The sequence below is a fragment of the Maylandia zebra genome, linkage group LG15 (genome assembly GCF_041146795.1).
Source record: "Maylandia zebra isolate NMK-2024a linkage group LG15, Mzebra_GT3a, whole genome shotgun sequence".
Lineage (NCBI taxonomy): Eukaryota > Metazoa > Chordata > Actinopteri > Cichliformes > Cichlidae > Maylandia > Maylandia zebra.
Genome location: NC_135181.1, coordinates 11841801 through 11855851, shown reverse-complemented (window position 1 = coordinate 11855851; position 14051 = coordinate 11841801). Strand labels below are relative to the sequence as shown.

Sequence of the window (14051 nt, the reverse complement as noted above, 5' to 3'; positions counted from 1 at the left end):
GTTGTTTGTTTTTTTTTCCCCATTTTCTTCTAATCAGGTCATTCACAGTCAGGAGATGCAAGTTGAAAGTCGGAGTCAGAGTCTCCCTGACCAGGCTGCAGTCCCAGGTGAAGTGAAGGACCTTCAGGCAGAGCTCCAGGACACACTGAAGGCTCTGCAGCAGCATCAGCATGACCCAGTAAACATCTTGGATGATGATAAGGTACAGAGAATTACCTTTCAGTTAGACTTTTTCTTTTAATATTATTAAATAAGGTCCATTTATTTAAAAGTAGCAGTACTGATTGTGATAGTAATGGTAATAGAAAAGTAGCTTCAACTACTGTACAGAGGAAAGAAGACTCCGTCTATTGCCTGGTCAAAGGTTTACCATGTCTATCAGTTCTCAGGAGGAATTGGAGCACACAGAGTACTCACCCAGGTTATTCTGAAATTTCAGTGAAATGTTCTGAATATGCCAGGTTGCAGATTGTGTAATGTAAAGCTCTCACTTGATAAGATGAGGTTTGATTGGCTTAATAGTCCTGGAATTCAGTCTGACTTATCACAGTTTATGATGTTAAACAAACTGACTGATGAAAAAAGACCAATCACAAGCAAGGTCACTGTGCCAGTCAGGGAGTTCTTGCTGTGTTTTAAACAGTATTTCCTGAGTGGTGTATACTTAGCTAAACAGGCAACATGTTGCTCAGGCTTCTAAAGAGGCAGAGTTTATGTCAGATGGTGGTATAAATGTTTTCTTCATGTTTATTGAATAGAAGATGCTCGATTTAAGATCCATCGAGGACTGTTGGGGGGGGGGAATAACTATTCGCATAACTTTTGAACTCTTGAATGCTCAGTTTGCCCTTTTACCCTGTGTCTCTCTGTACCAGATGGATGAGGAAAAAGCCAGTGTGGAGGACTTGCTGAGAAGAGGAGAAGAACTGCTGCAGCAAACTTCAGATGAGGGCCAGAGGGAGGAGCTGAGACTTCTGTTGCTCCGGCTGCAAAGTCAATACTCTGCTCACAGGGTGAGATGCATATCATGTGTCCTCTGTAGAGTTTTTCTTTTTCCTCTCCTAGAAAAACACGGGATATTCTTATATTGTGTTTTCTGCTGTGCGCCGATGCAGTACACTGAAAGTGTGTGTTTGTGTCTGCTTGTCTCAGGAGCTTAAGGTGCTGCAAATCAGGCGAGCCGAAGTCTCCGTGCAAACGTCGTCTTCTCACACCTTCAGAGAGGAGACAGCTGAGTTTACAGCTGAGGTGAGAGACGAATGCAAGCATACACATCTAAGAAAGGGGAGGAATAAATACTTTGCAGTCCTTGATGAGAAACTATAGGGAGGGCTTAATGCGTGTGCCTCATGATGCTGCAGCTCATTTACGAGTCAAGTTTAACATTCTTTGCTTAAAGTCGGTTGAGGTAGCAGCATCAGAACCAGTGAGACCAGCAAAGTGAATAGGAAGGATAGCTCTAAGAGAATAATTCAGCTTAAACTGCCAACCATCATGGAGAGGGTGCTGCATCCCCTCTGTGACCTGATGATCATCCAGTAGAGGGCTAAAAGCAGGGAGTGTCAGCTGGCATCACATTTACACTGTTTTTCCTCTTTGTCAGAGAGTGCTGTAGTTTTTCAGTGGATTTGAGTTCTGTATTAGAGTTTGATTCTCATCTTTTAGTGTTTTTTTGCCCCTCTAGTTACATTAAGTGTAGTTGTTTCTGATTTGCTCTCATTTAGATCTGTACTATTATAATATCAGCTCTCAGTGTAGCCGAAGGTCTTCTTAGCTTCCTGTTTTCTTTTGTAATATCAATATTTTTTATTTAATTTACACTGTATTTCGTCTTTTATGGTTATTATACGCATTTATCCTTAAATAGTGTTATTATTCATCCACCCTCTTTCTTTTTGTGGTTCATTTAATTTGGTTGCTGTAACAACGAATAAGTACTTTAAATACCTAGTGTGCCACTTAATTCTTCTCATCTGTCTTGTAGGAGATGTCTGCAGTGGGGCGCAGCACTGCTCCTTCGCTGACTCCATCTGACTACCTTTTAGACATCAATAAAGTTCTTCTCGCCATGGCTGACAACGAGTTGCTGCTGAACTCCTCTGAGCTCAGCGGGGGCCTTTATGAAGACTTTTCTAGCCAGGAAGACACACTGAGAGTGAGCCATACCCAGCCTTTGAAATGAGTCTCTCTACTGTAGAAATCGTGGAGAAAGTTCTGTTTTTTTTTTTTGTTTTTTTGTTTTTTTTTGTTTTTTTTTATAAATGTGGTTTGGTTTTGTGGAGCAGTCTTGAAAAAGTTTAACCAAATTAAAGAATAGAAGAGACACAAGACACCCCCCCCCCCCCCCCCCCCCCCCCAAGTAAAACTTATTTTGCACCAATAACAGCTAGGGCTGCCACAAATGATTATTTTGATAGTCGACTAGTCACCGATTATTTTTGTGATTAGTCGACTAATCAGATCATGCATCCATTGGAGGTACAACGTACAGCTTATTGCACCAGCATGCATCTGCTCTTATATAACTATAATTAGCTTACAGCTTTAAGTGTTTAAGGTATGTGCAAACTAAAAGTAAAGACAAGATGACAGTTTATTCAATTTTAATGAAGTTTGCAGATTGTTTCGGTGAAGTTTAATAAGCTCCTTGCTATCGAAAATATAACGGGACACCGGAGTATATTCTCGAGCATCTCACACTTCTGATAATCAGCTGTCTGCTTGACGTTTATTCAGCTGTGTAAAAACTTTAACTTTAATCTCAGCCAAACAGACTTACTCAGGAACAAATAAAACACACACAAAAAAGCCAAACAATATAATTTTTAAGTTGTCTAAGTGACTTATATATCATGTTTAACCTGAGTAGCGAAAGACCGCGGTGGGTTTGAAAATGATTTGCCAGGAGTCCGGTGCTCTCACGGGCTCCAGTGAGCCTTGCCCCCGGCTAGCTATCGAGCTGGTGGGTAACAGACGTCTCCGAAAACGTCGGAGCGCTTTTGAAAATATGTGGTGTCCTGATAAACTGAGCAGGTATTTGAGGTTTACACAGCTACATTCTCGCCTGAAAATATGTTAAACGTTTATTTTGTGACCCAGAAAGAATAATAAGAGTAATATTAAAACTAACTAGCTGCCGCCAGTGTTGACAACTGAGCAGGGCGCTATGGATTCCTGGGACACAGCTTCTTCTTCTTCGGGGTTTAATGGCAGCTGGCATCGTTGTACATGCAGTGCTGCCATCTTCTGTTTCAGTCCGTTATTACACTCTTAAATCCTACTACTTATTCCTGCGTCTTTTGGGATCTTACAAAGCCTCAAACGACGCGTCGACTATTAAATCAGTCGTCGACGTAATCGTGACTAGTCGACTAATCGTGGCAGCCCTAATAACAGTTTAAATTAGAGGTTCATCAAGGGTTTTATTTTGAAATGTACGTTTTCTGGTGGTTTGGTGTGTTCCATCATGGTTGATCTGTTGAAGAAAGCTTTACAGTTTAATTGATCCCCTCCTCAGTACACTTAACAGACCAATAACAGAATTCATTCAGACTTCTTAAAAAGTCACACTGGCTGTTCTGTCTATTAAAAATAAATAAATATGTAATTCACTGATTATCTTGTATACTGCCCATCACCACTGAACCCATAAGCTTCATAAGACTGGGGGTGGAATTGTTGACGTTAATTGGTGTCAGATAACCAGCGACCACATTTGCAGTTCTGCAATCTGCCTGCTGCATGAACTTCCTCTTCTTTTATTATTCCGTTTTCATGTCACAGAATATCAAAGACAATCTGGAGCGTCTGAGCGAGCAGGTCACAGGGATCCACGAGCGCCAGCCTGACGCCATCCGGGACGCTTCGCCTGCTGAGGTGGCGCAAATGGCAGACGCCCTGACACAGCTCAATGCCGAGTGGGACCGCCTCAACCGCATGTACAACCAGAGGAAAGGGTGCGTGCACCAGCTTCCTATAATATAACAGATAAAGGTGTATTTATATTCATTATCTAGATTTAAGGTTTTAAATCAAACCTTTAAACGCAACAAAGGAGAACAGTGAACAAGCTGCTATTTTTACTTGGGGTGTATTTGTGTGAGTAAGAATATGCATGTCAGGATGTTTAGTAGCTGCAGGGACAATATATGCCAGCTGTCCACTAGTCAAGAGAGACAGCAGGACCAGATAAAGAGAGACCAGCACACATGGTAAAGAACACACACACGTACACGCTGACCTTAGTTAATGTCAAAAACAATTCCTTGGGCATAAACAGTCTCATGCCAATTCACGCAGTCTTACAGTCATTCACTCATTCACACACATGCACAGTGCATGACCCTCAGTGCCATCAGCACAGTCCATTGGGCATAAACAGTCTTCACATTTGCTGAGTGCAGTGTGTGCAAAGACACTGTAGTAAACTAGTAAGCTAATTTTGAGATTGCACACAAACTCTGCAGCACTGCATCTGTAATCACAATAACCTCTGGGCATCATTAAGTATCAAAAGAATAGAGTACATGTTGTAAAATTACTCATCCAGAACTCATTTCCTCAGCTTGTCCCTCTGATCAGATTTGTTCTTTTCAGAGCGATGCTCTGAAAGGAAATAGCCGTTGAGCAGACCACCGTTGTGATAGAGATCTGTTTTTTTTTAAGTAATCATCCTTTCGCTCTCTATTTCTTTTTATTCAGTAGTTGTGCTGTGATCTTCACGGTGTTGTCAGAGGTTCCTGATTGTTGCAGCGTTTTTAATAGAGGTCAACTGTTCAGTTTTCCCTTATCATTTCCCGATGGTAGAACATGATGAATTCATTCATTTTTCCGTAGCTGTAGCATATTAACAAGCGGATATGATTCCAACCAACACAACGGATAAACTATGCAGACTGTTTTCTCACTACTATACTCTTACTCACTACAGATACAGTAGATTAGGTATGCTTTTTGAACAGTGGATGCGTAATTGAAAATGAGAGAGAAAGTCAAAGGAATGGGAATTGGATCACAGTGATTTTATGGTATCAATGCAGCTGAAAACACTTCACTCAGTTTGGCTACTGTTCTCAATAAAAGTGGCAGCGGAAATGACAGTTTGAGTCACAATCGAGAGGATTTACAGCCATAGAGATAACATCGATGTTAGTGATATACACAATATGACTGTTTTATTGGTGATGTATTACATTTATATAATTTATAGCCCAGTGCTTCACAGAGCCTTTGCTGTGCACCACACTTTTGAGTTCAGCTGTGTTAAAAGGGTCTGAAGCGACGGCAGAAAGTTGGACAGATTGTCGGTGTGTCCTTCCTCTTTTTACAGATTATCTCCAGATTTCAGCTTTGATGCATGTGCGTTTCCTTTTTGTGCTGCAGGAGTTTCGACCGTGCTGTAGAGGAGTGGGGGCAGTTTCACTGTGACTTGAAAGACATCAGTCAGTGGCTGACTGACACAGAAAACCTGCTGTCTGAGAGCGTTAGCCCTGATGGACAGCTGGACCTGGAATCTGCACGACAATACCAAGAGGTCAGTGGAGGGTGGTGAATCGTTGGTCTGTGTTAAGTTTTTTGTTTTGTTTTTTCTCTCCTAATCTGTTTTGGTTTCTTTACCCCAGAGACAGAATAAATATGTATTTTTTGTGACAAAAGGCCTGTCAGGTCTCTTTCTTTTATTGTTATGGAGACTAATTAGATTAATTTGGCAATATCACATCATCAGCGTGTGTTTACAAGTTTATATCAAGATTATTAACTCCCAAGGATGCTGTAGTAATATGTTCACGCTATAGGCAGCTTGATGGTTCGATGTGTTAGACAGAAGATAATTGCATTTGGCTCCCCCAGGGGAAAATGGGTGCTATACTGTATCTAATAAATACACCACACATCTGACTGTTCATTATGCAGAGTGGAAATGGAGAGAAGTGAACTGAAGAGTAAGATTAGAAGGGGACTTAAATTTCGCTTTGTTTGATTGCTAAAGCGGTAATTTCATTTCCAAGGGGAATTAAATTCTCTGAAGCTGTTGCATTATCGCTGACGGCGCCGGTGCCATTAACACCTTTATCGGCGTGATTTGCAAAAGCTCGAGCCACAGTCCAGTGCGTCTGTCTTTTTTACGTTTTCACAGACTGAGAATGAGACGAGGGATCAAGTGGATGGGAATTGAGAGATCAATTAGCTGAGTCACCCTTTAGCGGACTTTACGATCACTCACTCTACTTTACGAGTCTGTCTTGGCAGGTTAAATCTCTCTCGGTGGAAACAGAGATTTGGCAGCTTAAGTCGTGACTCGCTACAAATCATGCCTATGTGTCAATAAGAGATTTGCCTGGAGAGATGGACCTGAGCTCGGGATTTCAGCACTAGTAGATCAGATTATGCTGTTTGACTGAAGCCTTTTTTCCCCCCCTTTCTTTTTCTCCTTTTGTCTCTTCCTTTGTTCGGCATGCATTTTAGGAGTTGGAAGAAGGCATTGCCAGTCATAAGCCCGTCCTGGTTGGACTCAGCCACACTGGAGAGCAGATAATTGGCAAGCTCTCCTCTCCTGATGGGCCCCTGCTTGAAGAGAAGCTGGAAACTCTGGGTCGGCGTTGGAGAGCGGTAAACCGCCAAGTCCTAGACAGACAGCGGAGGTAAAAATGACCTTGTACAAAAGAGGGGGGAAAGATTGAGGATTTGGCGTTTGACATTCTTGTGTGTTGACATATAACATCTTAGTTCTAGAATACAATGTAGCATAGAGGTTGGTGCTCATTCTCCGTTACCATCAGTCTGTTTCTTTATCAGTGTTTGTCAGGTTAACGTTATCAATGCGGTCAGTCAGCCTATAACAGCAATTTAAATGTAAATTTTTAGGATCAGGCCTGCAACCTGGAGGAAATGGAGATCCTAATCTAAGGTGTGTGTGTGTGCAGGTTGGCTGGAAGGGATCCGGTCCTGTCAGAGCTGGTGAGGAGGCGCGAGGAGCTCGCTGTGTGGCTCGAGCAGGCAGAAAACGCTGTTAGCTCCCTGCCTGTCACTGCCACTGACAGAAATCTCAAAGAACTGAAGGTAAAGCAAAACTCAAAACATGCTCGAGTTAGTCTGATTCATGGGAGCTCAGAGATTTCTATTCCTGCTCAGGAGCTGCTGGGGAAGTGCTATTTTTATGGTCAGCTCTGACTGTGTTGTGTTGTCCTTTGTTCTTCTTTCCCCTCTATGCTGTACTGTGAGCACAAGTTGCTCAGAGTGTCTCAGTTAGTCACAAGCAGAACCAGTCTCACCCAGCAAACGTAAACAGAAAGAGCACTGACACTTCCTGTTTTTAATATTCCTGTTTACATCCTCCAAGCCCTCAAACTCAGACTTGTACCTTATGGAAATACACTGCAGAGTAGAATCATTCACACTACATATCTCTGTGCAACAGGAGTTTGCTTCTTTGTTTCCCATTCCTTTGACTTTATCTCTCATTTTCGATCACACGGTGAAATTAAGCCTCGGTGCATCTTTCCTTGCAGGCCCTTGCTGAGGAAATGGATTTACAGAACGAGCGTCTTGGCTGGCTTAACAAGCACGCTCCTCAGATCCTGTCCAGTCCCAGTGTTAGCCCACAGAACAGAGAACAGCATGTTGCCAAACTCAGAGGCATAAACCTCAACTGGAGCAAGGTATGAAACAAACCGAGCGGGCGGCATGCACACCCAAGTTTGTGAATGCAGAACCTCAAATGAGGCGATGTAGGATTTTGAAATTAATACCATATGTCCATCTACTAAAAATCTTGAGCGGGTTTGAATCTCTGTGACCTCGACCTCATAGTCAACCTTTCTGAAAATCACCTAGAATTTTCAATTTTATACCATAGGTGCATCTACCAGGAGGCTGAGGGCTAGCAGTAGCTATAGCTGGCTTCTTAGCCTTGTAGTCAAAGTGGTTGGTGTGAAACGTTGAGTTCCCTTTCATCTGCTGCTTCATCCCTGATTCTACCACTCCTACAGGTGACCAATGAGCTGTTGGACAAAGTGGGTGAAGTGGAGACCAACCTGCAAAGTCACGCCCAGTTTCAAGACCGGATGAACAGACTGACTGACTGGGCCGTCATCACGCACCAGACGGTCACGACCCGCGGCCTGAATCCTGGCCAGGCACTGGTAGGTGGACTAAACAGAACTCAGAAAACTAATACACTGGTGCTCACTGAAAATCCATCAATTCTATGCAGGCCTGTTCTCTTATATGATTTTTAAATACGCTGTAGGATCTGGAGGCTTCCATGAAGGACAGAAAGAAGGAGCTGGAGGACCTGTTAGCTCATTCAATAGAGCTGCAGAGACGACAGCAGCTGTTGCCTCAAGAAAAGGTTTCCATAGTAATATAATTTAATAACAAAGTACTAGTGATTGTGGCATATAATTACACATTATTGCACTGTTGAAGTGCTGCTGCCTCACCTTGGGCCAAAAAGATACAATTTCCTGTAATTTCTTAGTTTAATTAGCTCTTTATCTGGTTACACACCATTTCTAATGCTATTATTTTGTACTAAGTCTATATATATGTTTGTGTGTGTGTCTCCTTATGCGCTATCATGTGTATAGGCTAAGGTTGAGCAGCTGGCAGCTGACTGGAAAGCCTTGGATGGCCGGCTGAGGGAATCTCTTGAGCCACCTCTGTCTCCATGGACACATCACCAACATGTAGTCCAACACCAGCAGCTGGGTAAAAAAAAAAATCCAAGAAATGCAATTATTTCTCTCTTTATGTATCGCTGCCTCTGTTTTTATGGTGCATCAAGGGCATAAGGAAGAAGGCATCCAAAATTTGCCCCAGTGAAGTATTTAAAAATGAGATGCTTGTGGATCATTAGCAGGGCATGACAAAAATAAGTAATAAGTTCTTAAATTTGCAATTCCCCTTTGTCCTGCCTTAATCTGGAGCATGAAATGCTTGATTAAAAATAACAAGAGGTGAGCGGCAAAGGTTGTAGCAAACTAAAACAGTCCCCGATGGCTCGTTCGTCATGATTTGGTATGGTGCTACTATCCTCTGAGAGCCTTTTGACAACACCACCTCCCTCCTTCTAACATCTTTAATGTTTGTTGCATCATTTCCTTTTAAAGGAGCTCTATATGTCAAACCTTGCTTGGATCAAGATTTCTTCCTTTTTTTTTTTCTTTTCCTCCCCCCGCCCCTGCTTCAGTGTCTGCCGTCCCTTCAGCCGTGCAGATGGCCAGCTTGGTGAGCGAGGACCCACACCACCAAACCCCGCACACACCGGACACCGTGGCGCCCACTGATCTTAACGAGACTGCCACTGAGCTTGCAGACTGGCTAGTCCTCATCACCCAGATGCTCAAGTCTAATATTGTCACCGTGGGGGACACGCAGGAGATCAGGACCACTATGGGACGTCTTCAGGTGAGAAATTGGTTGATTTTTTTTTTTTTTTTTTTTTTTTTTTTATGTGTGTGATTCATTTGTTTTTGTTTTTTTTTTAAACTGAACTTTCACTAAACTTTCCTTGTATGTTTCTTCACTTGACAGGTGACAAAGAATGACCTGGAGCAGCGTCACCCTCAGCTAGAGGACATTTTCACACTGGCGCAGAACATCAAAAACAAAACCTCCAACCTTGATGTTCGCACATCCATTACTGAGAAATGTAAGAAAAAAGTTGTCAGGGGAAGAAAAAAAAAATAGTAGCAAATATGTATGTTGTGCTTTAGCCTTTGTTTGTCCATATAACCACATCTGTCTCTGGCTTTAGTGGAGAAGGTGCGCAGCCAGTGGGACAGCACTCAGCATGGTGTCGAGGCACGGCTCCAGCAGCTGGATAATATGATTGGTCACAGCAACCAGTGGGAGGAGCAGAGGAAGGAGGTGATGGGCCTTATTGGGCACCACGAAGGATGTTTCCATAACCTTCTTCAGCGTCAGTCCAGAGATCCCCTGACTGAACAGCTTAAAGACAATAAGGTTAGCGAGGAACAAAACACTGCTAAACTTTCTCTCTGTGACCTCAGTACGCCTCATCTGTCCTCTTGAGGTCATTTACTGTGATTCTGTAGCAAGCTTGTCTACTCATATTCCTCACAGAGAGAAAAAAAAAATGGATCAAAGCGAACTTTATAACATATTAGAGGTCCTTTATACAGTCGTGTAAGTTTATACAAGGCGAGAATGAATAAATCACCTCTCTGAAGTATCACTTTGAACTTTAATAACGTTCGTACACCCACATCATCCATCATTTTAATTTGAGATGATGTCTTGGCCAATGATTTCTGGCACCAAATCCTGCCTCTTCTGACAGATTACAGGGACCGAACACTAGAGGGCAACTGAGTTTAACAGAATCCAGGATGCTGTATACACAGCTGTTTGCTCCTGGTGTGTGGTCTTGTAATAATGAGTAATTATGTATTTAAAATAGTGAAGTACACTTTTTTTTTTTTTGTTAAAAGAAAAGGAGCCCAGCAGTCTTATATGGATGACTTACTTCCAAATGCTGAATTTGGAGTCTTAATCACCAGGGTCTAATGTAACATGCTTGATTAAGCAGAGGTTAAACAAACAATGTCAAAGAGCCGAGCAGCAGAATAACAAATTTGTGTGTGTGTGTGCATGTTGTTGTTTTTTTGTTGTTAGTTTAATATTTCTTTTTTCATCTTAGAGAATGAGTCATTAATATCCTCACACGGCAGTTTTTCATATACCAGGCCGCAACAGTATACAGCAAACGGCACAGGAAGATGGATAACTCCAATAATGATAAACAATGCCCTTCACAGTGACTTACAGTATTCACGCTGACTCACATCTGTCACATCCTCAGAGTCGCAGTCCAGTGTCACGAATATCAAAGCGCTGCATTGTTTTACAGGAGTTTCTCCAAGCTCTGGGCCGAGGCCAAGCTACAGTCGCAGCCTTCAACGAGTTGTCTAATCACCTTTTACGAGAGTATTCTACCGATGACACCAGGAGGATCAAAGAGGTCGCAGATAAACACAATGCTGCCTGGAACAGCCTCAACAATAGGTGCATACAAGTTGGCCCGCTCACCCTCTCACTGTGCTTCAAGGCAGATACCCTTTAACAGTATTAAATGTTTTTGAAGTTATTGCTATATCTCATATATAGCTATGCGTTTGTCTCAATCATATTAATGGACAGGGCCAATGACCGTCACACGCAGCTGGACAGTGACCTGAAGGGCGTGCAAGTGTCTCTCAGGGAGCTCGAGTCCTTCCTCAAATGGCTCCAGGAGGCTGAGACTACGGTCAACGTTCTCGCCGATGCCTCCCAGAGGGAAGATGTGTCGCAGGACTCCGCCCACGCGAAGGAGCTGAGGCGACAACTGGAGGTAGGGGCCGTAAATTGATAGAGAAACCGCGAGTATGTGAGGAATATATGCACAGGTGCCAGCCTATTATCTCACTGTCATCCTTCATTAACGCATCCTTCAGCTACCGAACAGGGGCTGGGGTGTGTGTATGCTGCTGGTTAAAGGTGTGTGTGAATCAGAGGGCGTGTGAATGCTTTTACACCTTGAACGTAGCTCAGTGATCTCCTTGTTCTGTCCCGCTTACGAAGTGTGTGTGTGTGTGTGTGTGTGTGTGTGTGTGTGTGTGTGTGTGTGTGTGTGTGTGTGTGTGTGTGTTTGCCCTCAGCTTGCTTGTCATTTACTCAGATGTTCCCTCCAGGATCAGTTGACGCACATCATCCTATACTCTATGTAATGATTTAATCCCAAAATCACCTCAGCCTTCCAGCAGATACAACAGGCGCTAATCTTCTTTCATTTATTTATTTATTTTTTACTTCTTGCTGAAGTTGAAAAGGTGTTTTTAAAAATGTCTTGTGGTCATCTCTTTTGGCTTCTACATTGAGCGACGTTTTAACAATCTCATTGCTTTTTCAGAGGAACTCCTTGTCCCTGAAAAAGCGCTGCAGTGTCATCCATCTTTCAGAATCGAAATCACCAGTCCAATAAAAATTCTGTGTTTTCTTGTCTTGAACGCTACATTGCCATCACTCCCGCTTCCATTTTCCGATCATTTAAAAAGAGGCCAAGGTTATAGAGAAAAATGACGCTGAATCACCGCATGAATGGCTGCAAAGATTTCTGATTCATCAACTTGATGCGAATCTGATGGTCACAGACTTTTGTAACCCGTTTGTTGAACCCTTGCTGGATTTGGAAGTAATGAATGCTATTATCACATTTACCTGCCCATTACAGTCATCTATATTTGTTGTACTGAACATAATCCATCATTATATAAACCTTTTCAAACTTACGTCCTGCATATTATTACAATTTAGTCCTGCAAAGGTCGTGTGTCTTACTAGAACACCAGAAACTGTCTGTATAAACTCCTCTTATACGATGAGTTGGGATGCCAAAATTGGCACAAAGGTAGATCTTAGGGCTCTGAAGGTTATCAGCTATATTACGTTTTAGCACATTATCATGTTGCAACCTAGCAACCACCAACCAATGGGCTAAAATTAGCCATTTGTAGCATTTTGCACCAAGAACACTTTAGACAAGCATTGGACAAGTTTATTTTCACAAACCTTAACTTATACATGTATTGTAATGTCATCGTGTTGCCTAGCAACCACCTATCAACCTACTGTAGTGAGTTCAGTAAATGTGTTAAAATAGTAACTAAGGGTAGTTTCCACCTGACTCCATTATGTTTGTGCTTAAGAGCAAACATATTGGTGTAGCTTTCCTAATTTGTTATCACCCGCCGCCTGTCTTTATCTTCTGTTGTCATTTCATTACCAGTTGGAGTCGAGATTGATGGATGGTCCTCGCCCCGAAAGTGGGTTTACATAACACAGACAGGCTTCAAGCTTTTGATGTTGTGGCTTTACTGAGTGTTGTTCCCCACAAACCCTTTCATTAGGTCACAATGACTGCTCTGCCACTGTTCGGTGCTTAGTTACTTTAATGACAATTTGTAGCCGCAGGCGGTTGTCATTCTCACTGCTGTTTTCATATTAAGCCCGCAGTTGGTGACTGGTCAGACTCGGTGACAAATACAAATTGGTGCATTAACTGATATTTCATGAAAATGTGAGGCTTAATGGCATAAGACCGAAAAACAACTGATGCTGTTGCGTGTGATGCAGTAATGACAGTCATGGCCACAGGAATCAACATACCGGGAAACAAACTTGTTTGTTCTCTTGCCGAGTTGGATTAGAATTGATCGTGACTGTCTGATAAATTGGGGAATTATGTGATCAGTCTGGTTAGTCTCCTGCGGATTTTTGTGGGCTTCCAATGTAGCCAGGAAATCGGGGATAAAGAATAATGGATTTCCAGTTCAAAAATTCCTGTTCTCTTCATTGGTCATTGGTTACGAAAAGAAAAAAGCTAATTAAAGCTTAATCGTTGTCAGATGACAGCTATCGTTTCAGGTTTGCTCAGTAGAGCAAACTTTGTGCCAGAAATCTTGTCCCTTTGCTACAGATTCCCCATAATCACAAGCAGATATCTGATGTCTTTACTCGGCTCAGCCACTATAAAAAAAAGTCCTTGTTTTATTTATTTATTTATTTTTCTGGGTTTTTTTTATGAATTTATAAAATTCCTTAAATAGTTTTTGCTTCACTGAGTGGAAGAAGTACCAGTTTTATTTCTTTTTGAATTAACAGACACTAAAACTTTGCAGAAAATAAGGTCGCCTGACTACATTTTTGAAGCGTCGGTAATTAATTACAAAAAAAAATTTTGATCCAGTTCAGTGCGCTTTCATTATCTTGGCACTGGAAGGCAGGCTGTGCATGAGCCATTATAGAGATATATGTAACTTTGTATTATTTTATCTACATGCATTATATTTTCAATAGTTAATTTTCTGGACATTTAATTCTATAAATTGTGCCTTTTTATAACAAACTCCCTCTCATTAATTTGCACTGGTCCAGTAGAGACAAAAACTTCAAAGGGATAATTACCACCATGTTATGTAATTGCATATTGTCTTACTGGAGCATACAGGAAGTCACTTGTTTACATCACAAATCTGCACATTTGGTGGAAT

The 14051-nt window shown here is 42.0% G+C and overlaps 1 protein-coding gene across 6 annotated transcripts in view; it reads left to right on the top strand.

Moving 5' to 3' along the window:
• utrn (utrophin) overlaps positions 1-14051 on the top strand; it is a 193250-nt gene that overhangs the window by 56315 nt on the left and 122884 nt on the right. For all 6 annotated transcript variants that reach the window (XM_014414047.4, XM_014414051.4, XM_014414048.4 and 3 more), the window contains 17 exons: positions 38-202; positions 876-1013; positions 1153-1248; positions 1985-2155; positions 3784-3956; positions 5383-5533; positions 6466-6641; positions 6924-7059; positions 7509-7658; positions 7989-8141; positions 8249-8350; positions 8589-8709; positions 9191-9408; positions 9535-9652; positions 9758-9966; positions 10874-11028; positions 11164-11353. In XM_014414047.4, the coding sequence (XP_014269533.3) occupies positions 38-202; positions 876-1013; positions 1153-1248; positions 1985-2155; positions 3784-3956; positions 5383-5533; positions 6466-6641; positions 6924-7059; positions 7509-7658; positions 7989-8141; positions 8249-8350; positions 8589-8709; positions 9191-9408; positions 9535-9652; positions 9758-9966; positions 10874-11028; positions 11164-11353 (2622 nt within the window). The remainder of the gene's footprint in view (positions 1-37; positions 203-875; positions 1014-1152; positions 1249-1984; positions 2156-3783; positions 3957-5382; positions 5534-6465; positions 6642-6923; positions 7060-7508; positions 7659-7988; positions 8142-8248; positions 8351-8588; positions 8710-9190; positions 9409-9534; positions 9653-9757; positions 9967-10873; positions 11029-11163; positions 11354-14051) is intronic.